General features: G+C 39.5%; 1 protein-coding gene across 10 annotated transcripts in view; it reads left to right on the forward strand.

Moving 5' to 3' along the window:
- The first annotated feature begins 25 nt into the window (after positions 1–25).
- swt1 (SWT1 RNA endoribonuclease homolog) overlaps positions 26–26,957 on the forward strand; it is a 32,919-nt gene continuing 5,987 nt past the window's right edge. The window contains exons 1-19 of one of the 10 annotated variants that reach the window (XM_088598221.1): positions 26–70; positions 432–582; positions 963–1,012; positions 1,373–1,457; positions 1,656–1,723; positions 2,180–3,134; positions 3,681–3,740; positions 5,948–6,077; positions 6,940–7,041; positions 7,158–7,346; positions 8,686–8,779; positions 9,800–9,948; positions 10,471–10,637; positions 11,445–11,583; positions 12,548–12,693; positions 13,127–13,317; positions 13,900–14,046; positions 22,255–22,321; positions 23,192–23,259. In XM_088598221.1, the coding sequence (XP_088454347.1) occupies positions 1,377–1,457; positions 1,656–1,723; positions 2,180–3,134; positions 3,681–3,740; positions 5,948–6,077; positions 6,940–7,041; positions 7,158–7,346; positions 8,686–8,779; positions 9,800–9,948; positions 10,471–10,637; positions 11,445–11,583; positions 12,548–12,693; positions 13,127–13,317; positions 13,900–14,046; positions 22,255–22,321; positions 23,192–23,259 (2,753 nt within the window). In that variant the 5' untranslated portion in view covers positions 26–70; positions 432–582; positions 963–1,012; positions 1,373–1,376. The other 9 variants (XM_088598223.1, XM_088598222.1, XM_088598217.1 and 6 more) reach the window with 9 other exon arrangements.

A 26,957-nucleotide genomic window follows, 5' to 3' on the forward strand; every position in this document is an offset into this window, starting at 1 on the left:
AAGCCATTGCAGTACTGCGCTCTCTCCGGTGTGTAAACGGAAGTTTGGTATTGCAGTCGGGTTGGTTTCAGTAAGTCTCGAATGAAATGTTAACAGATAAAAATGGAAGGTTTTGCACTTGTTATATGATAACATTATGTATTTCCTTTTAAATAGTATAAAATGTATACTGTATAGTGAAGTAAGGTAAATGTACACAGTTCCAAATGCAAAGACGTGTGGGATACACTGGTGCTTAGACTGAAAAAGTAGTTTAACGTTACAAGGTAAAACACTACCAACCTGACACATTAGATTTCGAGAAGCACATATGTTCAGGAGATTTAATATTTTCTTAAGGTTGTTGGAGGGTGGATAACGCTGTTTTTTTTTTTGCTTGAGTAGTAACGCAATACGATATTTACTTTTTTTCTGTATTTTCGCTGTTTCAGGTTACTCAGACGTTTTATCCTGTTTCACTTAAAACTATTTGCAGTTTGCAGGCACCTGATAAATCTCTGTATTCACCCATGTCTCCATCATAAGTTACGACAATCAGTCGGATTTCTCTAAGAGGTCTCTAATGATGTGTGGGTAATCACAGTAAGTAATTTGCATGCATCTTTTGAAAATAAGAGTTAAGAATGAACTACTGTATATGTAATTTCTGATCCCGATGCAACACATGCCCAGGCATAGAAAAAAATATTTTAAAGCACTTTTTGTTCTTGTCAGTGTTGTCACCCGCCAGCTGGGGTCAAATCAATTACTGTTAATTATATAAAAGATTAGTTTTAAATAAAATGTAAGCAACTATTCTAAATGCAGAAAGTTAAATAGCTGTATTCATGTGTACGAATGGGTGGCACGGTTATGTACTGGTTAGCATTGCTGTCTCGCAGAACTGGGGCCCTGGGGTGGTATTGTTTGTGTTTGTGCAGTGTGTTCTCCCTATGTTTACTTGGGTTTACTTGGGTCCCTAGGTGTGAGTGTCTCTGTGTTTGCTGTGCGATGGACTGGCGACCTGCCCAAGGTGTGCTCTGCCTTGCATCTTATTTGCCCCACAACTCTGAATTGAAAGGAGCAGTTAGAAAATGGATGGATGTCTAAGAATGACTGTTAATTAATATGTATATATCAGTATTTTACTGCAGCATGAGTTACGAGTTGCAAAGGACCTGTTTACAAGACATCCTGTTTTGAGTTACAGATCTATGGAGTGCAAGCAAAGGGGAATAAAACTATACTGCAAGGAACTTTGCTCTTGGATACTTATGTCAAGGAAATATTGGACACAGCATTGTTCTGCAAAGCATTTGTGGAGTAGCATGTGGGTGATATACAGTAGTGAGTAAGCAAAGATTGCATCTCATTGCATGTGCATGTTGTGCAGGAAAATGCCAAAGAAGAAGTCGAAGAAGAAGAAGCAGAAAAAGGAGAAAGGAAGAAAGAAGTCTTCTTCGTCCTCCGATGATGAGGTGAGGAGATTTGTTGGTCAGGTGTCAGCAGATTGGCATGAAAAGCTATTGTAATGGTATTTTGCAGTCTGATCGTTTCCATGTGGTTTATTGTGTTTACCTGGGGACACTAGGTTAAAAGAAACTGAAAAACCATAGTGGGATTCTTTCTCAGCTTTGACTCTCTAACAAAAGTAAATTTTATTTACAATTTTGCAGACGTCATGCAAAGAAGAATATACTAAAAAAAGAAAGATCTCCAAGACCTGTGATATACGTGGTGTGAGGTAAGCATTTATGTTATTTGAGTACAACCTAGAAATCCAATACATTGATTTTATATGCTAAGTTTATAAATATCTTTTAAAGAAGAGTATTCTATGGAAAATGGTTTCTTGGTTTTTAACATTGTTTTCTGTGCTTCTGCATTGTTTCATGGACAGCTGATTTTATTAAAATATATATGTTTAGTTTTTTAATTTTTAAATGCTTTACTGCTGTTCTAACAGTCTTGTGTGGTGAATACATATATAGGCACATGTCGTTAGGGTGCAGTTTAGCCAAAAATAAAATCCTTTGTGCTATTTTATGCTAAATTTGGTCATTTAATGAAGATATCATTCCTCTTATCTCCACACAAAAATGTACACCACTGGGGCAAGTAGACAACATAGGTTCTGAAGGAAGTTCTCTTAAGAGTGCAGTTTTCTAACTTTAAAAATATTCTGTCTCGCTGCTTGTAGTTCTGAACAAAAGGATGTCTGGAGGAAGAAACAAGCAGCTTCTTTCCACACAGGGGAAACCCTACCCACCCACAGTGGCAAAAAAGAAGATAGGGAGTTTAGGAGAGCCTACCGAAAGCAGGACGCTGTCACATCATGGGGAAAAAGCGCAAACACTGGGGAGGCTCTGAAAATACCCTCCAGCACAGGCACTGCCCACAGCCAGGTCTACAGTGGCACTGGCAGACTAGAAGAGACCAACAGCAGAAAAAAGCCATTGTCTAGAGGACAATCTACAGAAAAGCCCTTCTCTGAGAAACATCGGGAGGATGGAGGGAAACTTGCAAGGACCAGTGCAAAATTATCCCCAAAGGATACTGCGTATTCCAAAAGTGACCCCTCTTCTCCTCAGGGACAAAGTAGCAGCACCAAAGGGCTCCCAGAAAACCAAAAAGAAGGACTTGCTACTTTACACAAAACTAGTAGGTGCGAAACACACTCAGGACTGCTGAAGAGAATTTACCAGGAAAGCTCTGAGGGTTCTCTAAGCAGTCCAAGAGAGAAGCCCCCTAGCAGTTTTACTAGTTTCAAAATCCAGAAAAAAAGCAGTAGGTTAGATGCTACTAGTGAGACCTGGAAAAGGTCTTCATTGGGTGGGCATAATGTCACTTCCCCAAGGCTGGAAAAGCAGCCCCTTTCAGGAGTGAAACTTTCTCCGCTTTCTCCTACAAAGCTGTTGAAAAAAATTAAAGGGAGTAAAATTGCTGCAGCACTCAAGGCTAAGGATCTGCGTAGAGACTGCAGACCCTCCACACAAACGTCTCGGAATAAAGATGAGGCCACTTCTTCAGGATCCCACTCATCCAGAATCTCAAGGCCGACAGCCAGCCTCAGGGAGAAGGCGGAGTGCTTAGCTACAGAGGGGGTAAGGGGAGAGACAGTTACTCACAGTGGGACATGGTCGTCATTTAGCAAGGTGTGTTGCCTTTACAAATAACTTATAACTGCTTCTAATTGTCATGGATATACCAGAAATGTATGCTAGTACTCAGTAATTGTACTGAAAATGCAGATGTTCTGTTCTCTGCATTTTATTACCTGCATATAGTATTTTTAATCAGTTAATTATACATTTTAATAACTCTAATATCATGCCTTCCCACATAAGTGTCCCTTACCACGTACAATCCTAAAAAGGATTGAATGCATATTAATTCCTTTTTCCGGACACTTGACTGCATGTGGTTATCTAGGTATAAATTCCATTGATTGTCATTTCTCTTTTCTGCCTGGATTTCTCCTAATGAATTCTTAATGGGTTACTCGGGAATATAAAATGATCACATTCATACAGTTGCTCTATGTAATTCCGGTAAAAACAAAATTAAAAAGTACACTTCATCTCTGTTCCTTTCAAACCTTTTGTTTTGCACCATAAGAACAGCAGGGCGTGAGCAGTAAGATGCGTATCTGTGTCCTGAGGTTTCTTATGTCTTTGTACTCTTTTTTTTTTTTATACCAGTATGCCGACATTCCAAGCCGCTCATCTCAAACACCAGACAACCATGACAATGACCAAGAGGTACGGAATTCTTTTAAACTGTGATTCATCCTTTTTAACTAAATACAGCTTATAAACTGTGCCTTGTCTTAACAAATGAAATGGGGGCATTTCCGTAGCCCGTAGTCATTTTATTTGCCGAGATTTGTTTTTTCTTTCAATAGAATCAACTTGCATTTAAAACCAGCTCTTTAAATTTAATTGCGGCTATCTCCCGCTACTATAGTAGTTCTCAACATTGTCATCTTGAGTTTCTCTTCTTCAAGCAGCAGCTATCAAACATAACAGCGACAAGGTGGTGGAGGGGGTATGATGAGGTGGCTCCCCTTGAATGAGTATCGTTTTTTTCCTTCCAGGGCTTGTCCTAAAAGAATTTTGCATTTCTCTTTACTGTTAGTGAATCAGCCCAGCATCCATTCATCATGAACAGCATGGAAATGGGCAGGTTAGAGTTAATTACTGACCACCAATGTGCAGCATCCACCTGGATGATGCGACGGCAGCCATAGTGTGACAGAACGCTCACCACACATCAGCTAAGGCCACATATGGCCAGCAGCCATATCACCCTGCAACTCACAACTGGCAACCCACTGAAGCTCAGCAGGTGTGAGCCTGGTCAGTACCTGGATAGGAGACGTCCTGGGAAAAACTAAGGTTGCTGCTGGAAGAGGTGTTAGTGGGGCCAGCAGGGGGCACTCACCCTGTGGTCCATGTGGGTCCTAATGCCCCAGTATAGTGACGGGGACACTATACTGTAAACAGGCGCCGTCCTTCGGATGAGACGTAAAACCGAGGTCCTGACTCTCTGTGGTCATTAAAAATCCCAGGGCGCTTCTCGAAAAGAGTAGGGGTGTAACCCCGGTGTCCTGGCCAAATTTCCAATTGGCCCTTACCAATCATGGCCTCCTAATAATCCCCCTCTATGAATTGGCTACATTACTCTGCTCTCCTCCCCACTGAGAGCTGGTGTGTGGTGAGCGTTCTGGCGCACTATGGCTGCCGTCGCATCATTGGTGGCGGTGGAGGGGAGTCCCCATTACCTGTAAAGCGCTTTGAGTGGAGCGGTGTAAGCAATTATTATTATTATTATTATTATTATTATTATTATTATTATTATTAAAGAGTAACTGCCCCTCAATTTTTATAATACATGCTTAGAAAAAAATCAGCATTGGATGAGTGCATTTCAAACCACAATGAAAGTAAAATGCACAAAGTAACATGTAAAACCTCCAATTTCAATCACAAAATACACAAAAGGTATGCACAGCGTCATATTCTGAGATTCAGAATAAGGCGACAAAATCTGGTGAAGTGAAGAGGCCTTGTTACATTGGACATCTCGTTTAATCCAGTAGAAAAATTGCTCTCGACTTTGAGACGGTTTTGCAGACAAATACAACTTACTTGTTCACTCTGCATGCGGATCACATTGAAACATTTCTGCAGTGAAACGTCTGCTTCAAAACCTGTCCTTATTCGCTTGTATGTCACATTCCATTAGTCGTTACAGTGACTAGTGAGCAGGAAGGGTCACGTCACAGTTCTCGCAAACTCCTTGATAACTTTGCGACTACACAGTACTTTCACAAAGTTCACGATTTTGTGCTTAAGTCGGAAGTTGTGAAATGTTGCGAATTTGTACCGTCAATTTATTTTGTTACTGAGATGTAATAACCAGTCTGAGAATTTGGGACTGCAGTTCCACTTTAAACACTACTGTCAGTAGGCAGGGGATTATATATCGGGGGAAGAGGGCCAGCTGGGGATGGACATGGGTAGGCCTGCAGCTAAAGACAAGGCACTTTAGCGGCAAGGCTTTCATGTGCCACTATAGGTACACTCACCCCAGGTTTCCATCCACTGATGTGGTAATCGCCTGTCCCCCGAGTACAGGATAAATCTTGCAGCCTGGAGATCACCAGACAAAATGGGCTCCTGCAGTGGAGCCCATCTGCTAGGTCTTTGCAAGGAGGAGTCATGCAGGACTGGATATTGTGAGAGAAGCTGGTTCTGGCTATAGCGCCAGTACAGCTGGTCTGACTCTGATTGCATATATTATAGGTCTCTCTCATTCCAGAACGACCTCTGTTCCATGGCAGAGGTACTAATGATACCCCCTGAATTCACCAGTAACCCCCGCAGCAGCAGAAAGCCCTTTTTTCTGAATGCTACTTGAGGCCGTGATTTCTGTCGCCCGTCCTCTGGTCTCTGGTCATTTGCAGATGCACCTGGTGGAGGAGCTCCACCTGGCTCGCTCAGAGAAGCTCCTGGCTGGGGATGTGGTGGAGAGCTACGGGGAGCTGACCTGCATGGAAATTGATCCCCCCGAGGAAGAGACCGTATTTTCTTTCCGTAAGTTGAGCTCTCCAGCCTTGTACACGCACTAAGGGTGTCCTTCCTGGAACACAGATTAAAGATTTATACTTACATTGTTGGTCTGTTCACACCAACATTTTGCAGAGCTCTCCACAATAATGCTATATTCTCAGATGCAGTTGCCCTTTGCATCAAGAGATTAGTGCCAGATCCTTGAGACAGAATTCCTTATAAGCATTGAAAAAATCTGTAATAGTGTCCTGTAGGAGCCAAGTTCACTAATTTGTGTTTTCCCATCAGATTCTCATAATTTACATTCACTGAACCATTTTTACATTTACAGTATGTGACATAACCAAATGTTATTTGTGCATGGAAGTATGACCTATATAAATAAACAAAGGTTATTTATGCCTACCAAGTTATTCATGCATAGAGGCATGACCAGTTGTTTGAAATTTGCTGGGTTGCTGCTCCAGTTGCTGGGTTGTTTGATTTTTTTGTTTTTATATCGATGGCTGACAGATAATGTACTTACTGTAGTTGTCAGGTGAAACACTTGCAGAAATAGTACCCAAGTTTTTTTTTTCACACAGATCATCAGTCCCAGTGTCAGACCTGCACTTCTCTAGTATCTGTTGTTGTCTCATGTCCAGTGTGAAAGTAGGCAGCAGAAATACGGGTTATTTTCCCCTCTTCCCATGTCATGTGGGGTGTGAACAGGGCTTTACTCTGTTGCCCAGTAATGAGTATGCCCCTGTATTTACAAGACGATCTTCAAAACATCTAAATAGATTGAAATTTTGTTCAGCCTACAAAGTGATAGATTAGATGTTTAGTGCAATGGTACAATAGCCCAGTTTAAAATGTGAAACTCTTATTTTCCTAAATTCTGCAGGTAAGGAAAACCGGCATCAGGACCTGATCATCATTCTGGATACCAACATTCTGCTCAGTCACCTTGAGTTTGTCAAGAAGATAAAAGCATGTGGCCTCGGAGGTTTGTCAGATTGTAATTTGATGGATGCTGTCAATATGTAAGCCTAATGTATTTTCTTTTAAAGTTCCATAAACATTCATAAGATTTCTTCTCGCTGTCTGTCTGATCTTTTCCAGTTTTTGGTTTCCCCAACATTCTCATTCCCTGGGTGGTGCTACAGGAACTGGATTCGTTGAAGAATGGAAAGTTTTCAAACCATGTGGTAAATAAGGCCATACCTGCCGTGAACTTCATCTACACCTGCCTGAAAAGCCAGGAGCCTCGGTTCTGGGGACAGTCGATGCAGCAGGCGTCCCAGAAAATATGTGAGTGTCCACGTTTGACCCAAATCCCATTGCTGAGACTTCTCTTGAGCCCCATAACAATGTAACGTTCTGATTGTTTATGTCATGTATAAAGTACTTTGTCTTCGTATCAGTAAAGTGTAATTCTGGATCTGTAATGTTCAATGCTTCTCTCAATTTTCGGGATCATATAAAAAACATCTTGAAGTACTCATATTTCATACGCAAAAATCTGGCTAAGGTCTTTTCTCTTTTTGGTAGACGCTGAAAAGTTAATTCATCCTCTTTTAACTTTATCTTTTAATATGAAGCACATAATGATTCTCTGTAATGAAATGGTCTTCATAAATTAAATGTTTATGTAACATACTGTATGAACATAAATTGTTAAATATATTGATTATTCCCGGCACCAACCAGCAGATGGCACTAGGAACAAGCTAAGCATCATTATTTTACGCTAGAAGGTATTCCAGTGGTGAATTGTTTAAAATTTAAAAAAGCAATAACTGCAATGGTCTCATTTCCTTATTTTTTTATTTTTTATTTTAATTTCTGGGATAATATAAGATGAAGGCCAAGTGTTTAGTTTGTGGAAGCAAAATCAGGTTGTGAAGCATTGAAAGGCTTTTGTTCTGCTCAGTCAGCTTGATCGGATTTGTCATCCTGAGCCCTCTGTGTATTTGTGTATCAGCAGTGGCTTTATCGAAGGGATCACCTGGGATTTTAAAGCAAAAAGTATGGCCACAATTTGAGATTTTTGTTTTGAAGTGTAGTTTTCCATCGTCTTATCTTCCTCGTTTTCGGTTTATTTTAGGCAGAGCTCTCAGCATAGAATAGGCTAAGGTAATAAATAAAATAACAGTGCAGTGTATTTTTCCCTTATATTGATCGTGAAAACATTATAGAAGTTACTTGGCATGCTGTTAGTCCTCCCCTTTCTTTGCCATAGCTCAGTGGCATCAAACAAGTGAGCTGATTGTGTAAAGTCTTGTATTAAAAAGTTGCTTTTAAATGAACTGTGTGTTTCTGGCTGTGCAAAGACTGTAAAAAAAGATCTAAGTTGGCACAAAGGGAGCACTTTGTCTCATGAGTTATTAAATTCAACACCACCTACGATGATGGACGTTTCTCTAAAAGGGGTGGCACATGAACTCAATTAAGAAATAGTCTGCCCTCCGAGACAATTTTAATGTAAGACAGTAGCTGTCTGCTTCTCAGGAGCAGCCCGACAAGCCTGCATGTCCGTTTGTCACAGTAGTGCTCCGTTAAGAAGATGAATTCCTGTACTGGACAGTGGAGGTTACACGAGTGCTAATTAAAAAAGCACAATTTTCTCCTGGCTTGGTTTGTCATGCAGGTGGCCTGAGTGCCGAGAACAACGATGATCGCGTGCTGCATTGCTGTGTGCAGTACCAGAGCCTGTTCCCGGGAGTGCCTGTGATCTTATGCACGTGAGTGAGGTTCTCTCTCTCTGTCTCTGTGGGTGGGCCAGGTGAGATGCTGGGGCAACTCTTTCTAAAATGCATTTCGAGGTGTCAGCAAACCACAGCTTCTTATTCCCTTGTGGAGAGGATTACTGATCATCAGTCCAGATTGTTAAGAAAAATAATTTTCTATGTCATGTTTATTTTTTGTTACTTGATAATCTTAATAATCTTGTATTTACCTGTTATGATAATTTGACCTTTAAAGATGCTAAACACATACACTTGCAGCCTAATATTTTATTGGGAGGAATATTTTTTTACAGTTTTTGCTGGATATGAACCCTGCTTTATTTGAGAGTCATCATTGAATTATGTTATTTTCACCACTGAACATTTGTCACTTTCCAATTTTTAAAGCCAGTCGTTCTTTTTCTGCTATAAATATAGGAACTCAAGGAACAACTTCTCTTCATATTTACCTCATATAGAGTTTGGACCTTTCCCGAGAAATGTTTTTGCCTCATTTTGTGATTTATATTGAGTGGTTTTATGTAGAATGAAAATATACTGTAGTTTAGACTAAAACATGAAGAGGCTGGTTCTCATTTGTCAAGGGCAGCTGGATTTAGTAAATGCCTTTCAGGCTAGAAAAGTGATTTTCTGTAAAGGGGGTCTTTCCAAATGTGTTCTGACACTTTCTACAGGGAACTCCATACAGTACAGTATGTACAGCATCGCTACTTAGCTCCAGCCACGCCTCCACTGTGAGTACAGTAACAGGGAGGGTCTTTCTCCGAACTCTATCAGTATAATTGTATTTAAACCAGACCGGCAGGTTTCGGTTTTCTCCCAGGTTTATGACTAGGTCAGTCATTTAAAAAAAAAAGACTTCAGTTATTTCACAGGGAATAACTAAACTTGGCTGCATTTAGCACCTCCTTGTTTTTCTGATCAACCATGGTCTTTTTTTCCCCATTCTTACCACCATATGCATTATTATGACTACCTCCTACTTTTTTTTTGTTTCTCCTCACCCCCTTGCAGAAATGACAAGAATCTGTGCAGTAAAGCACTGCTAAGCGGTGTGAAAGCTGTAAGCAAAGCAGACCTTGTTTCTGAAGCTGATAAGCTGAAATCTGAGGCTGATACACTCTGGCACCAGTCTCTCCCGCCCACGTGGCACCCACAGACAGGTACAGATTTGCAGCACGTTTAATTGCATGTACTGTAGAAACAACAGTGGATCTTTGGGAATTAAAAAAAAAACTTCCTGCAGTCTAAACAGGATATGATACAGTGGCAAAAATCAGGCTTGTCCTAAATGTTGCATTGCAGATCTTAAAGGAAGAATCTGATTATTAAGCCTTCCAAAAAGCCATTAGCCACTATCCAGGCTTCAGTTTGTAAAGTGACCCAAGACATATTCATTGTAATATACTGTATCATCCATTACTGTTTTTATCTTCATTCTGATTTAGCTTAAACAAAGGTGAATGACAAAAAATGAGAGATCGCTTTAAAGATACTTTGTGTAAGATGTTTAGAAGGGATTATGTAAAAAAAATAATTTTAAGGTTTAGTCTAGATTGCCTTTTCTTTTGCAAATGTATTGTACCAGTGTGGTATTTACGTCTCTTGCTCTGAAATGTAATTAAGAAATAAAAAATGTTTGGCATTGTGACACTATTGACCAGCATATTGCGTTCCCATTGAAGAGCTGGACCCAAACAGCAGAGTGACAGAGGAAAAGACGAGAGAAGCAACAGTCTCAGGGAGTGCTCTGGCGACCTCTGTCTCTGCCATCGAGGGAGTCCTGAGGGGGGCGCTGTGTGCGATTTTGGAGGCAGAGATGAAGGAGGCATTTGGTGATCTTTGGCTAGAGGTAAACCACCCATACTTTCTGCAATTTCGGGAGAAGTAGATTTAGAAACAAATACGTGGTTTAGATTAAGTGTAGACAGGTTGTCCTGTTAGTGCAAGGATAGTCAGCAGCTATATCACCTGCAGCTCCTGTAAACCTCTTTGAGTGGATTGTCTAGAAAAGCCCTTTATAAGTGTAAGGAATTAGTAGTAGTATTACAGGCCTAGATGTTATAGTTATGGCTCTGGTTATGCAAGGGTCAGTCTCTAGTTTCTAGGGGCGGAGCAGTGGCTCTGTGGCTAAGGATCTGCGCCTGTGGCTGTAAGTTTGCCAGTTCGAATCCTGCGGCTGGCAGGAGGAATCCGACTCCGTTGGGCCCCTGAGAAAGGCCCTTAACCCCAGCTGCTCCAGGAGCGGCGTATAAATGGCTGACCCTGCGCTCTGACCCCAGGCTTGTCTCTCCCTGTCTGTGTGTCTCATGGAGAGCAAGCTGGGGTATGGGAAAAAGACAAATTCCTGATGCAAGAAATTGTATAGGGCTTATAAAGTGATCTTATCTTATCTTGTTATGTTCAGAGATAAGGTTAAAGGTGTTGATTAACCTCCCAAAGAATTGAAGAAAGCCCAGACAGCCACCAAACAGGGAATGACAGAATTTATAATTATATGTCCAGTCTCAGAATTTCTTAAGATAGGAAATTATAATGCCAGTGTGTTCTAACCTTTCTTAAATATGAAGAATGTATATTTAAGTAATGACATAATTTATATTTTGCTGCAGACCTTTCAGTGTATAATTATTACCTTTTAGTATTTCCGTGCCTTTAGATTGTGTATATAAAGCCTCCTTGGTCCCTGAGTGACTTACTGCAGTGCTTTAAGAAACACTGGATTGCTGTGTTTGGAAGTATTGTCAGCAGGAATCTTCTTCACTCTGTTGAATTCCTCAGCGACAGCCTTTGTAAAGGTAAATGTGATATAATGAACTAAGATACCCAAAACAATCTGCTGAGGTTTTTTAAATGTTTTAAATGCCAGGTAAGTTTCACTATTACCAGGAATGTTAATATGATTCAGTACGCCAAGCAAAGTACTTCACAAAGTATTACACTCTTTGAAGGATGGACAGATACGAGCACTTTTTCAGTAAATGAGCAATATATTTTTGAACTAACTGGCTGCATGAATCCATTTTCAGTTACTTGCATTTCCAAAAATAAAAATAAAAAAACATTGTAGTCATTTGCGATACGCAATGTAAATGAATGTTATTCCATTTAATTATGTTCCTCTTAAATAGCAAGTTTGCAGTACTGCTTGTTCTGGCAAGGAAGCAGAGGTGGTTGGTGTGGGAGGCTAAAATCTCCATGGCATTGTTATGATATTGTCTCAAAACATCTAACAGACTGGGACTGTCTGTGTACACTCGTGTGTAAGGAACTATGACCCTAACGAGCATGTTTTAACAAGTGATAAACTAGACTGGCTTCAAGATTGCACAACCTGTTTTCCTGTTGCTTTCTGTGCCTTTTAAAAAGTGCAGGTACTGCAAAATACTGTTTAATTCATCATTATTTTTCAAAATGTATTTTCCATAGTTTAAATACATTCTGTGTGGTTCATTACTGTTTTAACTTTGTATTAACGGCACATTGGTGTCTTTCATTTTAACCAAGTTGTAGTAAATTTTGGTACATAAAATATAATTTTTTCTGATTATTTCATATTATGAATAATCCGATATCACCTTAGTATAAATTTGCGACGCAGTGATAATTGTAGTAGAAAAAGTTGCTCAAGCACAAGAAAAAAAAAATCTGTTTTAATATTGCTCTTTAAAATGGAGAGTTTTGTAGAGAACTGTGCGTTTCCATTCAAAGGCATGCATTACAATTTCAGATATATGGCATTAACATGTCCTTCCTCTTCAGGTAGAACAGTTGATAGTTGTTCCATGAAGCAGGTGGTGCAAGAAGCCCATGCTCTGTTGCACGGTTTCAGTTCCAGATCAGGCTATAATAGTGTTCTCCTTGAAGCTGTTGCTGCCCTGAAACAGCTGCAGCCAGACACTTCTCAGGTAAGACTGGGGCCCTTAGTGCATCTCCTGGTTACATATCCTTCTCCTTCAACACATTTAACTTGCAAATGCTGTAGAGCCACTGAGAGCAAAGTCTGTCTCTTTAAGTTCCCCTTTAGTACATAATACTTCTAGGTCACAATTCCTGCTCGTGCATGGACACCTCTATTAATATTTCCCTCTTTGAATCCTGTCTGGAGGGCATTAGAAATCCATAGACACAATCCCTGTACTATTAATCTCTAGTTGCATAGCTATTTCCACTTTCTACATATTCCTTCTAGATGCAGATCAGCAAAGAATGCTTTAGGTCCAGAAACTGATATTAACAAAATTCTGTTTTCCTTTTAAAATGGTTGCAAATGGCATGTCTTATAGCAGTTGGTGCAGATCTGTTGAAAGACTTGTGCTGAATTGTGTTTGGGGATCACAGCCCGACTGCAGAGCTCAAGGGGAGGAGGGCCTTGTGGATTCTGCCCAAGGAGGGAATGGAACAAGGAGCCTGCAGCCAGGTGACACTGAGACCCTCATGGCAGTAGAGCACAGTTTGTCGGAGCCACACTCTTCTCATGCTGATATCTGGGCTGTTTTTGAGAACATCTGGATCAATGCGTGTCAGATCAGGTAAATGGGCATATTGTTGCAAAAGGCAACAAAACAACATTGCTTTCTTCCATTACTTATTTCAGTATAGTGCAAATATCAAAGTTCTTATTTATGCGGCACCTTGATTTTGTCAAATGTATTTCCTCTCTCAGAGATATTTCACATGCTTCCTACAAGCTACCATCTACTGCAACAATAAACCCTCCTCCATGAATCTGCTATTTTAGTGCTTTAAAAAAAAATTAAATGTAAGAAATGGAACCAAAAAATGGGATCTCACAAGAAAGAAAAAAAATTAGGAAAGAGGGTCAAATCAGACAGGTTCTGTCAGTTTTTTCACTATCAAAATTATTACGAATTGATCTTGAGGCCGTGGTTAGTGAGAAGGAGCAGTAAAGGACTCAGCAACACTGTCACACCAGTGACATCTAGAAGCACATTAGTCCCTAACACCCAAATCATGTAGCTAGCTACTGCATATGGCCTTCATATGCTAGAGAATACCATAAAAAAACCTGCATAGGCAACTGGAGTGAAAATAATCTTCTGAGAAAAGTTATTTGTCAAGATCTGTTTTCTTTTCTTTTCTCTAAATTTCAGCTCTGCGGTCTTAGGAGCCCTCCAGGTTCCTCTGGATCCTCAGGGGACAGGAGGGCCTGGAGAGAAACTGGCCTCTCCTGACGAGGCTTTCTCCTGCCTGCAGAAACTCCTGGCTGCCGTGAAAGGGCTGCTGGATTCCTTCCAGAGGTAAAGGAAGAGGGAATTGCTATTAGCCAGTATTTACTTTACTTGCTTTGACCCACATTGGTACCTGACCTTTTTTTTTTTGCACACACTAAGCTTCTTTCCAGAGTGCTTAAGTGATTCTATAACCCAGGTTAGTTCCCAAATTGCAAAGGGTCTGTCCAAGTGATTTGTTGGTTCAGTTAAGGATTTATTCCCATAAAGTTTAGATGCAATGAAAACTGCTGGTGTGTTAGACCCCATGAAAAGAAGTCGAAACTAATAGTGCAGGTAATTGGTTCTAAAGTCGAGCAGTGCAGCAAGTTTACTATTAAGCATTATCACAGGGAGGTGTACAACTGGGTGCTGGAGTTTAATTAGCTTGAAATTAAACTCTAGTATTTGGCTAGAAATTCTAGCCATTATTTTTTGGTATTTCTTTCCTTGTCTTCTTATACAGTGCCTTGCGAAAGTATTCGGCCCCCTTGAACTTTTCAACCTTTTGCCACATTTCAGGCTTCAAACATAAAGATATAAATTTTTTATTTTATGTGAAGAATCACCAACAAGTGGGACACAATTGTGAAGTGGAACGAAATCTATTGGATTTTTGAAACTTTTTTAACTAATAAAAAAATGAAAAGTGGGGCGTGCAAAATTATTCGGCCCCTTTACTTTCAGTGCAGCAAACTCACTCCAGAAGTTCAGCGAGGATCTCTGAATGATCCAATGTTGTCCTAAATGACTGATGGTGATAAATAGAATCCACCTGTGTGTAATCAAGTCTCGGTATAAATGCACCTGCTCTGTGATAGTCTCAAGGTTCTGTTGAAAGCGCAGAGAGCATCATGAAGACCAAGGAACACACCAGGCAGGTCCGTAATACTGTTGTGGAGAAGTTTAAAGCCGGATTTGGATACAAAAAGATTTCCCAGGCTTCAAACATCCCAAGGAGCACTGTGCAAGCGATCATCTTGAAATGGAAGGAGTATCAGACCACTGCAAATCTACCAAGACCTGGCCGTCCCTCTAAACTTTCAGCTCAGACAAGGAGAAGACTGATCAGAGATGCAGCCAAGAGGCCCATGATCACTCTGGATGAACTGCAGAGAACTACAGCTGAGGTGGGAGAGTCTGTCCATAGGACAACAATCAGTCTTACACTGCACAAATCTGGCCTTTATGGAAGAGTGGCAAGAAGAAAGCCATTTCTCAAAGATATCCATAAAAAGTCTCGTCTAAAGTTTGCCACAAGCCACCTGGGAGACACCCCAAACATGTGGAAGAAGGTGCTCTGGTCAGATGAAACCAAAATCGAACTTTTTGGCCACAATGCAAAACGATATGTTTGGCGTAAAAGCAACACAGCTCATCACCCTCAACACACCATCCCCACTGTCAAACATGGTGGTGGCAGCATCATGGTTTGGGCCTGCTTTTCTTCAGCAGGGACAGGGAAGATGGTTAAAATTGAGGGGAAGATGGATGCAGCCAAATACAGGACCATTCTGGATGAAAACCTGTTGGAGTCTGCAAAAGACCTGAAACTGGGACGGAGATTTATCTTCCAACAAGACAATGATCCCAAAAATACAGCAAAATCTACAAAGGAATGGTTCACAAATAAACGTATCCAGGTGTTTGAATGGCCAAGTCAAAGTCCAGACCTGAATCCAATCGAGAATCTGTGGAAAGAGCTGAAAACTGCTGTTCACAAACGCTCTCCATCCAACCTCACTGAGCTCGAGCTGTTTTGCAAGGAAGAATGGGCAAGAATTTCAGTCTCTCGATGTGCAAAACTGATAGAGACATACCCCAAGCGACTTGCAGCTGTAATCGCAGCAAAAGGTGGCTCTACAAAGTATTAACGCAAGGGGGCCGAATAATTTTGCACGCCCCACTTTTCATTTTTTTATTAGTTAAAAAAGTTTCAAAAATCCAATAGATTTCGTTCCACTTCACAATTGTGTCCCACTTGTTGGTGATTCTTCACATAAAATAAAAAATTTATATCTTTATGTTTGAAGCCTGAAATGTGGCAAAAGGTTGAAAAGTTCAAGGGGGCCGAATACTTTCGCAAGGCACTGTATGTACTTATTTTGTAATTTGCTATCCTTTTTTGTATTGACCATGATAGTCCACATATTTCGACATATGTCTTTAGTCAGTATTTTTAACAATCAAGTGCTTTTTTGGGTAGCAAAGCTAGGGAAGAATATAATAATAATAATAATAATAATTGCTTACACTTATATAGCGCTTTTCTGGACACTCCCCTCAAAGCGCTTTACAGGTAATGGGGACTCCCCTCCACCACCACCAATGTGCAGCATCCACCTGGATGATGCGACGGCAGCCATAGTGCGCCAGAACGCTCACCACACATCAGCTATCAGTGGGGAGGAGAGCAGAGTAATGTAGCCAATTCATAGAAGGGGATTATTAGGAGGCCATGATTGGTAAGGGCCAATTGGAAATTTGGCCAGGACACCGGGGTTACACCCCTACTCTTTTCGAGAAGCGCCCTGGGATTTTTAATGACCACAGAGAGTCAGGACCTCGGTTTTACGTCTCATCCGAAGGACGGCGCCTGTTTACAGTATAGTGTCCCCATCACTATACTGGGGCATTAGGACCCACATGGACCACAGGGTGAGCGCCCCCTGCTGGCCCCACTAACACCTCTTCCAGCAACAACCTTAGTTTTTCCCAGGAGGTCTCCCATCCAGGTACTGACCAGGCTCACACCTGCTTAGCTTCAGTGGGTTGCCAGTTGTGAGTTGCAGGGTGATATGGCTGCTGGTAAGAATATACTTATTTAGGTCAGGTTTTGAGGCTCTAAGATACAGGTACATACTGCACAGGGCACATGTAGAACTGCACCTTGGTTGCACATCAGTCCATTGCAGGGCAGTTTTTAATACTTAAATATTGCCAATTATCCACAATAAATACCAAGAAGATGCTTTTGGGGGGGGCTCTAGTTTTTTGTCATCATTTTTCCATTTACATCTTATAATATCATAGTTTATGGGTAAATCAACAGGATAAGCTTTTCTATGTTGTCTCCCTTGTGTTCAAAATAAGGTTATTTTGTTTATACACTGTCTGAAGTGGACATTTGAAGACTGTTTTAATATGTAAACTTACCTCTACAGGGCTGGAGGGCTCTGGTTTGGTGTTTTGTCTGGTCAGTGTGTGATACGGTCGCTAAGTACTTGTGAAACTGAAGTTTTTTTTAACTCGTTTTGTTCAGTTTAGCAAAGCTTGCTTCTCCTGTGTTCCTCTCATTGGTTTACTGGTGATTGGATTTTTGTATTTTCCAGTTAGAATCATTCTTTTATGTCTATATTGAAGGGGAAAAGGCATGAAATTATTATATTCTGGCTTTTGTATGTTAAAATATTTATAAATCTTCCAAGATATATGGTAGGTTGCTTGGGAAATTTAGCCACTTTTGTTTTCATTTTCTAGGAATTGCTATCTTAGATCAATCATGCCCTCAGTAATTTAATGTTGAGCTTCCTGCTTTTCCTTCTTAGAAATACAGATCTGATTTTGTGTTTTTCTCTCTGTTTGGAGTTAAAACTGCTACTGTATTATGATAATTTTCCAACGTGGCACACGTTGGAAATAAAGTATTATGTCTGGAATTGCCTAAAATCCAGCAAAGCACATGTAATCCAGTCCAGCAGCTACCGAGTAATTTCTGTTCATCCTCCAAAAATCTGTAATTCAGTATTTGTTTGTATTTTCCAACATTTCTGAAAAATTACACAGGCTATTCTGCAGTGAGAAAAGACTCGCTCAACAGTAAATGTTCATTACTGACAGGTCATGTGCAGTGCAAACAAAGCAGGCCCGCATGACTGCACCGCTAATCGAATCACTACTTTTTATGAAAGTATGGCAAACATTATCATTATATTCGGGTTTTCCAGAAGGCACAATTGCCTGCTTAACTGAAGAAGTACTTTGTTTTGTTTAAGATTTTGTTGTAACCTGCAGTAGTTTATTTGTACCATGGCACTTAATCCTCGATATAAAGGAATAAAATAAAACAGATAAGAACTTTTGCAAGGAATATTTAGACATTTTAATCTTCTGTTTGTTTGGCAGAAGTGCTTATTAGCAGTAAGTTCAGAAATCAATATCTGCTGTATGTCTGGTTTGTCAATATTTTTTTCCTATTTTGCCTATGGGACTAAGATCAAGCTTTTTTTTGTGATCACCACATTATAAAAGATCTATTTTGGCCTTATATGTGTTAAAGTTTTTAACGCAAATGCCAAACACATTTTGTATGATTCTTGAAATTCATAAAGCCATCCTCCCTTTCTAACTGGAGTGGAGAGCTGAAGACGTAGAAAAAAGTCCTCCACCATTCAGCACCATACAAATGGCACAGCTACTGAATCTTACTCACATACAGCAAAGACATCTGCTGATAGAAAATGAAAAACGGAATGTTCCATCCATCGTTGCCCAGCCTCAGAAGTGATCGATAGGTGTCTTCAGAAGAGACAAAAACTGTGACAAAAACAGGAGTCAGTGCTGTTCCCTGTGGGTTCGCTTTTTTTTTTGGAGCTGCACTTTATCTGCTTTCCTTTGGTTTGGTATGCAAACACATATGTATAATATTTTTATGTGAATCTTTCAAAACAAAGGGCATGCATTAAGCAAAGCATCCACTCGTTCGAATACAAATGATTTGGCAATTTGTTGCATTCAATGAATTTCTTTTGTCTAGTGTAAAATATAAATGGAGAGGAAGCTGTCATTTCAAACCTTTTTTTAATGTCATTCCTTATTTATTTTACTTTGAAATATGTTGAATGTATTACTTTTTCTGTAGTGTCAACCATTGTGTGCCGCAAAGCCAACATAAAATATCCTTTGTTACGAAGTATGGAATGTTTAGATTCATCGAGAAATGATTTGCTTTGCCAAGGAGTTTGAACTCCCCCACACTTGACAACAGATGTGACAGCTTTGTGGAAAACCCTTGTGGATTAAAACAGACAAAAGGCAAGTGTCACTGCACATTTGAACCTGTAAAATCACAACAAAACTTAACGGAATTGAGATGTCTGTGAAAGGACATTGAGATTTTAAGTTTTCATTTTCTAAGCTTGATTCAAGCTTATTGCTCCGTATTGTGCCTTGTAGTTGTTGCTGCTTTCATTTTTAAGGATGGATTTTTTTAGAGAGAACCTTCCCTTCAAATATTCAGTGCCTTACAGGCTTTCAGCACTGCCAATACAAATTAAAGTTGTGGTGCTAATTGTGGAACAGATTTTCATGGGGGGGGTCTTTTGTTCCCAGTGATCAAATGAAGCCAGAACAGCCTGTGAAACATTGTTCTTTCACATATTTCACAAGTGTTGTGTGTTGAAGCTTTTAGCCCTTTCCAGTTACTCCTATGTAACTTTATGAACAGGAAACAATCTGATACAGTTAAGTGTTAGGTTTGATACGTATTTGATTTGTTGAATTTGTATAAGAGTGTTCAGTTTTAGAATTTAAAGTTTTATGTTTCCATAATTGGATATACGTGTTTTTTTTTTTTCAGTCAGCTTCAGATAAAGTGGGAATGGTTGGTTTGTTAATAATACTTTGACAAATGTGTTCTATATTGAAGGTTTGAATACCATTATGTTCCTTGTAAACATTTTATAAGATAGTTTTGTAAGTTTTTGAATAATTCTCTTCTTGTCTCTAGTTCCTTAAAGAGTTGAGGGATGACACAATTTTTGTTTGTACTGTGTTTTCTTGATTGAATGAATTCTCTTTTTATATCAGTTTTTTACGGTAGATTCGGACATTAATTTTCAACTAAAAATAATGAGATTTGGTTTGAAAGGGGAAATTGAAACAGACTTTGGCCATATACATTATATTTAAACAGGTAGAAATTTGTGAAACCATTAGTTTCCATCGGGGCTATGCCTTTACTATAAAAAATGTTATGCCATTACTAGTGAGAGCTAGTGCGTCATCACCCGTCTGAGAGAGACCTCAATAAGTAGGATCTTTTGCTGTGGAATCTGCTAATGTGATTTGTATTTGCTGTCAAGCACACAGGCAGAGGAGAGACCAGGTTGAATAAATGGTTTTCAGCTGAGCTGAAGTAACTCGTGACATAATTCGGTGCATTTATACTGATGTTAAGCCCTGGGTATTGGGTGCATTGCATTCCTTTATGCAGTCCAGTGTATTTTATGTTTATGTATGTGTAATTACATGTACCATATGTGCGTACTTTTCTTGAGGTCTATAGCAGTAGGTGTAAATGAATCAGAAATATTAGTATTCTGTCTTGGGATCTCAGGGGGTTAACAGCAATGTATGCATTGAAGGTGTGAAAGGATCTGTAAGAATGTGGTATCATATTATTTGTGGCAGACACCCAGAAACCTAAAAACATTATCAACACCTAAAAAAAGATAACAGATCAAAATAAATGCTCCATCCACAACTTTGGAAGACCGATCTGTTCCATAGAATATGTAAATACCAGGGACAGAAATTATGGACCATTTCATGAAGATGTTGTACAATAAAATGTTAAAAAGGAAATATTTTTTTTCCAATTACAGTTGACCACCTCTATATATTCATAATTGTGTATGTATACATACAGGATTATTATATTTGCACACATATGTATTTGGGAATAAACGTGCTTGTATAAGCATTAGACCAGTTGCAAATAGAGGCCTGTTTGTAGTTGCATATAAAGAGTGGTTTTGTAGCAGCAATTGGGTATCTTGATAAAATCTGTAGGATAGATGAAGTTTTATGAATTTGGTGATTTACACAGCTCAGCAATTAATTTACCTGTCATTCCCCTGGACTCAAACTTTTTTTTTTTGTCCCTCTTGAGTTTTTCTGATGCCTTTTTTTATACATGGGATCCTGCACTATGCCTGCTATGCACAGCACAGCCCTCTAACTCCACTGGGATTGCTGTAGGTTGTGTGTGAATGTAGGTCAGTGTGTGGACGCCCCCCCAGCCTGTGCAATTACCCAGCTCCAGCCCTGTGAGCCTCCAGTGAATAAACAGTACGTGCCATCACTAGTGCAGCCACAAACTGGAAAAAGTTGAAAACAATTTCAATAAAAAAATCACTTTTATTTAATTCCAGTAACTAAGCATGAACACGTACTCAAAAGCATCCATATATTCCAAATACAGATGTTGCTTTAGTTACTGTATTTTGGGGATTTTCCATAGGGAAAGAAAAACATTGTTTCCATTCGATTTAAATGCCCTTTATTTCTTGTCTGCCTTGTCACAGCTATTTAAATGATGCAATTCATTTCCTACTGGATTTTCTGTGGTTTTAGAGTTTACAAGACAAATATAAATCTATAAAAGAGGTTGCTGGAAATACATCAGTGAATTAATAAATGAGTACATATTGAATGGCAGGTTTGCACGTAATCATGAAATCACATACTTATTGACTTCTTTTTTAAAATATATTAAAAGGAATGATAATGAAGCCGTTTATTTCTCATCAAATATCTAAGACTATAACCGAATTAAATCAACTAACTGAACATTATAGATTTCTAACTAAATGCATAATACTTTTTTACTCTTATGTTTTTCTAAGCAGGTAAACTCTTAAGTGGTATAAGAAGGTCAAAGACAGTAGAATTATTAGAGATCATTTTTTGTTGTTGTACTGAGTCCTGTTGTTATTCCAGAGTCAGACTTCCTTCGTTTTAAACAGCAGTGTAATAATGTTGGTTTGCTTGTCCTTTGATATTCCTTTGATGAAGGGTAGATTTAGCAAATTCTTCTTGTTGCCTAGGAGACGGAAAGATACTGCACCAGCATTCAGATCACATATTCTCTCAGTGACTCATCATGGGCCACATGATTTTTCCATTATTCAGAAGCTGAAAGGAAAGGACATGTATAATGCATAAAGCCTGGTGAAAGTGTTTTTTTCCCCTTCTTTCTGCACTATTTACTCAAGGACCATAACCTTTCCCTGCTCTTTAGAACAGGTTCCTCTTTCGCCAGGACAGTTTTGGAATAGTGGTGTTGGCTACACCAAGTTATGGGGCTCTTCACTGTTCACAAAAACTGCTTGAAGGGGCCTCAAAAATGCGTTTTGCTCTTTTAGAACTTGTGCAGTGACTAAAGGTTCCATACAAGAAAATACATCTTCAGCTGGTTTCCAAACTCTCTGAATGATATGTTGTATTGTCCTTTAGGGTTTTGGCATCAGACAGTGGCTTTGAAGATGTGAGCATGCTGCACGCTTTCATTACCACCAGTGAGGTGAGAAATAACTGTTAGCACATGGAGTCAACTATAACTGGAAATGTGTATCTGACCATACAATCACACAATAAAGATAAATCAATAATGACTATTGAATTGCACATTTGTCTTTTTATGTTTGAAGACTTGTGCTCCATATACTATGTGCTCCATGGTATATTTACAGTAGGTAATATTGCCAAATGGCATTTAAGCAGCAGTGTTTGAATGATGTTAGAAGCAACCATAACCCTAGATTTAACGCTTTCTTTACCCTTGCCAGGGGTTTGAGTTCAGGCTGCGGTTTGGTTTAAGGCTAGTTGGTGGTAATTAAGGTTGGGGGGGAGTTAATGTCTAGTCCAGTGTAACCTCAGGTAAAAATGTATTGCAGCAGAGAGGTCTTTTGGTTTGTGGGAGAATCCTCTAAATCTACCGTCCAGATTCACAATAATTTGAATATAATTGATACTGTTTTTTCAAACACAGTGCCATGATAATTATGGAATTTATGATAGTGACCAAGCGATCGTCAATAAGATGAAATGCTGTATTAGGGATCCTTGTAAGCATGTACCAAATACAGCTCTGGTATAAAATTGTAACTCCGGTAAACTACTCAGCAACATCATTTCATCAAACTCGGTTACATTCATACTCGGGATTACAGTATCTAACTCTATATCACTAATATAGTAGTATCAGTTTCCAATACATACATCCTCGACACACAGCCTCTCCTGTTGCTTTCACTGCTCCACCACATTATTAATATTGTTTCACACAATAATGACACTCATAAATCCTGCTGTGTTTCATGAATGATTTCGTAATTGATATGAAGTGTTATTCTCTCACTGATGTGAGATTCCTGTCCGTTTCCATGTTCAGATTGCCAGCATGAAGCCCAGATTTACAGCGCAGGAGCTGTTTGAGTGCTTGTCTCGGCAGGAGTACAGGTGAGCGGCAGTTTACTTTGAAGCTTCATACACTACGAGAATATCATCAGTGTCTTAAGTGTCCTTCGTGTCCCATGCTTTGAAATATTGTTTTTATAATCAAGTCTTAAGGAAAAAAACTACAGGTTTGCTTATTGTGACTCTCCAATTAGCAACTAGTATTAATGCCCTTGAGGCTAAACTGTTTTACATCTTCAATAATTTTTGTTCTTGTTAAAAAAGGCTTTGGCATCGTATTCAATTGTCCTTTAAGAAACAGCCCAGCTTTATTTATCCTAACCGTAAATGAAGGAAAAATATTCTAAACGTGACTAGTACTACGTCTTGCTGATTTGACCTCATTTGACAGTCTTGATTGATCAATATTGACAGTATTGATCAATATTTATATTGAAATAACCTATTTCACCAAACACATTACACATTCCCGCCACATCAGTTATTAATTCCTTTGTTTTTATTAAACAGATTGTCTTGACATTCCATGTAGAATCATGTTTCCGTAGTGTATAATCTGTTGTTTTCGGCATTGTGGTGCTTTGGTTGGCATTGCTGCCTCAAGGCGCTGAAGCCATGGGTACCATTACTGGGGTGTCATCTGCCTGGAGTTTGTATGTTCTCCTCATGTTGGCGTGGGTTTCCCCTGGGTGCTCGCCTGTTTGTGTCTGTGCATCTGCCCTGCAGTGGACTGGCGAATCCTGTGTTGCATCAGTTGCTTGCCGAGATAGTCTCCAGCTCCTCTGGAACCCTGGATAAAGTGGTCAGAAAAAGGATAGGTGGCAAATCTGTTATAGAGCATTAATCAGATTAAATAAAGATCCTACTAGGACATGTTAGGTGTTTGTCTCCCACTGGCAGAAGTAAATCGGCCTTATCTTTCCCCAGACCCAGTCTTCTGAGAGTCATCCCCAGCTTGGGATTTAACCACTTCATCATTTATCTTTTCCACTTAGCTGTACAGCAGCCACAGCATAAATAATAGTGTGTGTTGCTACAGACGGAAAGCTGAGGTGTGAGCCGAAGAGTAAATCATGAGTTAATCCATCAAGCTACCATAGTAAATGCTAAGTGAAGCCCTCATATGACTGGTGCTTTAGGGTACAGTCTGAGCACGTGATGAGAACGACATTAGTGGAACTTTAAAGTGATCCTTTCAGACTAGCACTGTGGGTCTGGGCAAGTTGCCAGTGTTGTGCTTTGGAATCTGATTTCAGTACATTGTTCCTACACCCTGTTCTTTTGACCAGGGCTCTATGGTTCAGTGGTACGTGTGGAAAACCTGTTCACCATGCCTTTCAATGGGAACTAGATGTGCAATGCATAATAAGCACCTGAATTCTGCATGAAAGCTGACAATGAACTTTCCATTCTGGTGATTCAGAACACATGACGCATTCCATCGTTTTCTCCTAAGTCTTTCCTGGCAGTGACTCTAAATCCCAGCTTAAGCACCGATACACTCTGTTTTAAAACAAGAAGAGTAAGCCCACAATCCATGCTATGATCCAATGCCGATGAACATAAGAAAATTATTTTCAAGGAATTTTAAGTTATTTTGTTACTCAGATGTTTCAGAAAATGTGTGAACCTGTGATTCATGATTATTCCTGGCCCAGGAATATTAATTCCCAGATGTGTATACATTATTTAGATTTGTTCTTATTATCCTCAACACTTTTCAAATATGTTTCCTTTTGTTCCCAGTAACTGAACAATCAAATATCATGGAAGATCTATAAAATTCATGTCATTCAAAAGTGTTGATGGGCAGTTCAAATATTTTCACCTCCAACGACTACAGATTTTTGAGTTAAAGTATTTTAAGTGAATCTGTTCAATCCCATCGTGAATTGTAATGTGTCTCGTGTTTTCCTATCCTTTTTTGCTCCATGAAAAATAAAAAATAAAAGTTTTTAAAATAATACATGTTAATGCTTAAAAACACAGACAAAGCGAATAATTTCAAGAGAAATGTTCAGGCACAAAGTCATTCAAATAAGCAGTTGTTTAAGTCTGTCAATTTATGAATGTGATAAATGCCTCTTTTAGTGTTTTTATTAAACGTGTAATCTTTTTCATGATTATTCTTCAAGAAAAAGAAGTGATGTGAGGCTGACTTGTTTGATCTAGTTTTCTTTAACATACACTTGAGCAATTATTAACAATTAGTAACACAAAGTGCCTTTCACAAATGTGTGTGAGAGACGAGCACCTTGGGTTGAATGGCTCAAGCCAAAGCCATTGTCGTACCCGAAGTACTGGAATCATGCCGAAGAGTTCCCGTTAATCAGTCTGAAGGATGATTAAGGGGCTCCTTGCATTACATATCCTCTCTCTAAACAAGAGATCAATTTCTCTTTGCCGTCTTTACCTTGATTCAAGGGCGGTTACATAACCCTAATACTCTGTCATTTGTAAACTCCTCTTCTTAGGGATATACATTTCTAAAATTAAGCACCTGAACAAGATTATCTTACTTTGGTGATAGCCACAGTAGCTTTTTTGAGTATCAGAAGAGTCATTAAGTCATCCATTTTACCTTTAAGATGCAAATCCTGACATGAAATAGTTAGCAATGTCCTTGTTAGAATAAGGCTTCAGACAGGGTATGGGATTTAGTTTCTAGGTGTACTAAATTTTGTCTTTTTGTTCGTTGTGAACTGTTTTCCCTGTTATTATTGTGGTGAAGTTGGTTTTTGTTGGCGGTTTCTGCAATATTTAATACAACCAGGTAGATGCTTCCAAGATGAAGCTGGAGAGGTAGAAGGATAGGTATTTGAGGCTGACAAGTGTAGATCCACTGGTGTCTTTATATCCCCGAAAGACAGGCTTGTGTTGTTTCACTCACAAAAACAAAACTGTAAACAATCCCATTTCTCATGCAGATTGTGCTTGCTGTTCATCGCTGATCTTTTGAGAATTCTCTGACCACTTGGTTGGTACTAATGGTATGTCTGAGGAGGTATTACAGTATATTTGCATTTAAATATTTTGCTCAAATATCTGAGAAACCGTCTGCGGACCTTCAAGTAATAGCAAACAAAGCACAAGCGTGTTTTCTACTGGGATGACTAGGACAGGACTGTTCCTTCTTTCCTTAACAAGCGCGAGAAAGCTTGGCCACCAACAACCGCAAAAAAACAGAATCTTAACCACTGGCACCTTCTCCACGGTTAGAGAAGCCTAGTCATGCTGAAAGTGTTGAAGAAGAGTCGTCTTAGCAGTTAACATCTTGGAGGAGTGGGAGGTGAGTTGCTATGTTGAAAAACAGAAGTGTTACATTAGTGATGCAGCGTATAAATAATTACCATGCAGTGGAATAGTTTTGCTAAGTGCTCAAAGCTTCACTGAACTTCACTTATACAAATCTGAGAGGATGCGATTGCCTGTGTTTTTCCACGGCAGCACCGTTATGTTATTAGGTCTCCATGGTGACATTTGTATGAATTTGCGAAGCACCTTCTTCTGCCTTATGCTTACGTTCAGAACGTCAGTCTTTTTTTTTTTTCAACAGATCGTCTTCCCTTCCTCCACCAGGAAGTTCTCTGGCTCTTGACATTTGAATGCCAGGGAATGATGAAACCCCCATTTCCCTACAAAATAAATAATACATGCTGCCAAAACAGGTGGCTGTTGAAGTCTAGCACCCAGCGGGAGAGATTTACTGGTTCACTGAGCTGCAAAGGGGTCAAAACAAA

The sequence above is a fragment of the Lepisosteus platostomus genome, chromosome 11 (assembly GCF_059453375.1).
Source record: "Lepisosteus platostomus isolate fLepPlt1 chromosome 11, fLepPlt1.hap1, whole genome shotgun sequence".
In the NCBI taxonomy this organism is placed as follows: Eukaryota; Metazoa; Chordata; class Actinopteri; order Semionotiformes; family Lepisosteidae; genus Lepisosteus; species Lepisosteus platostomus.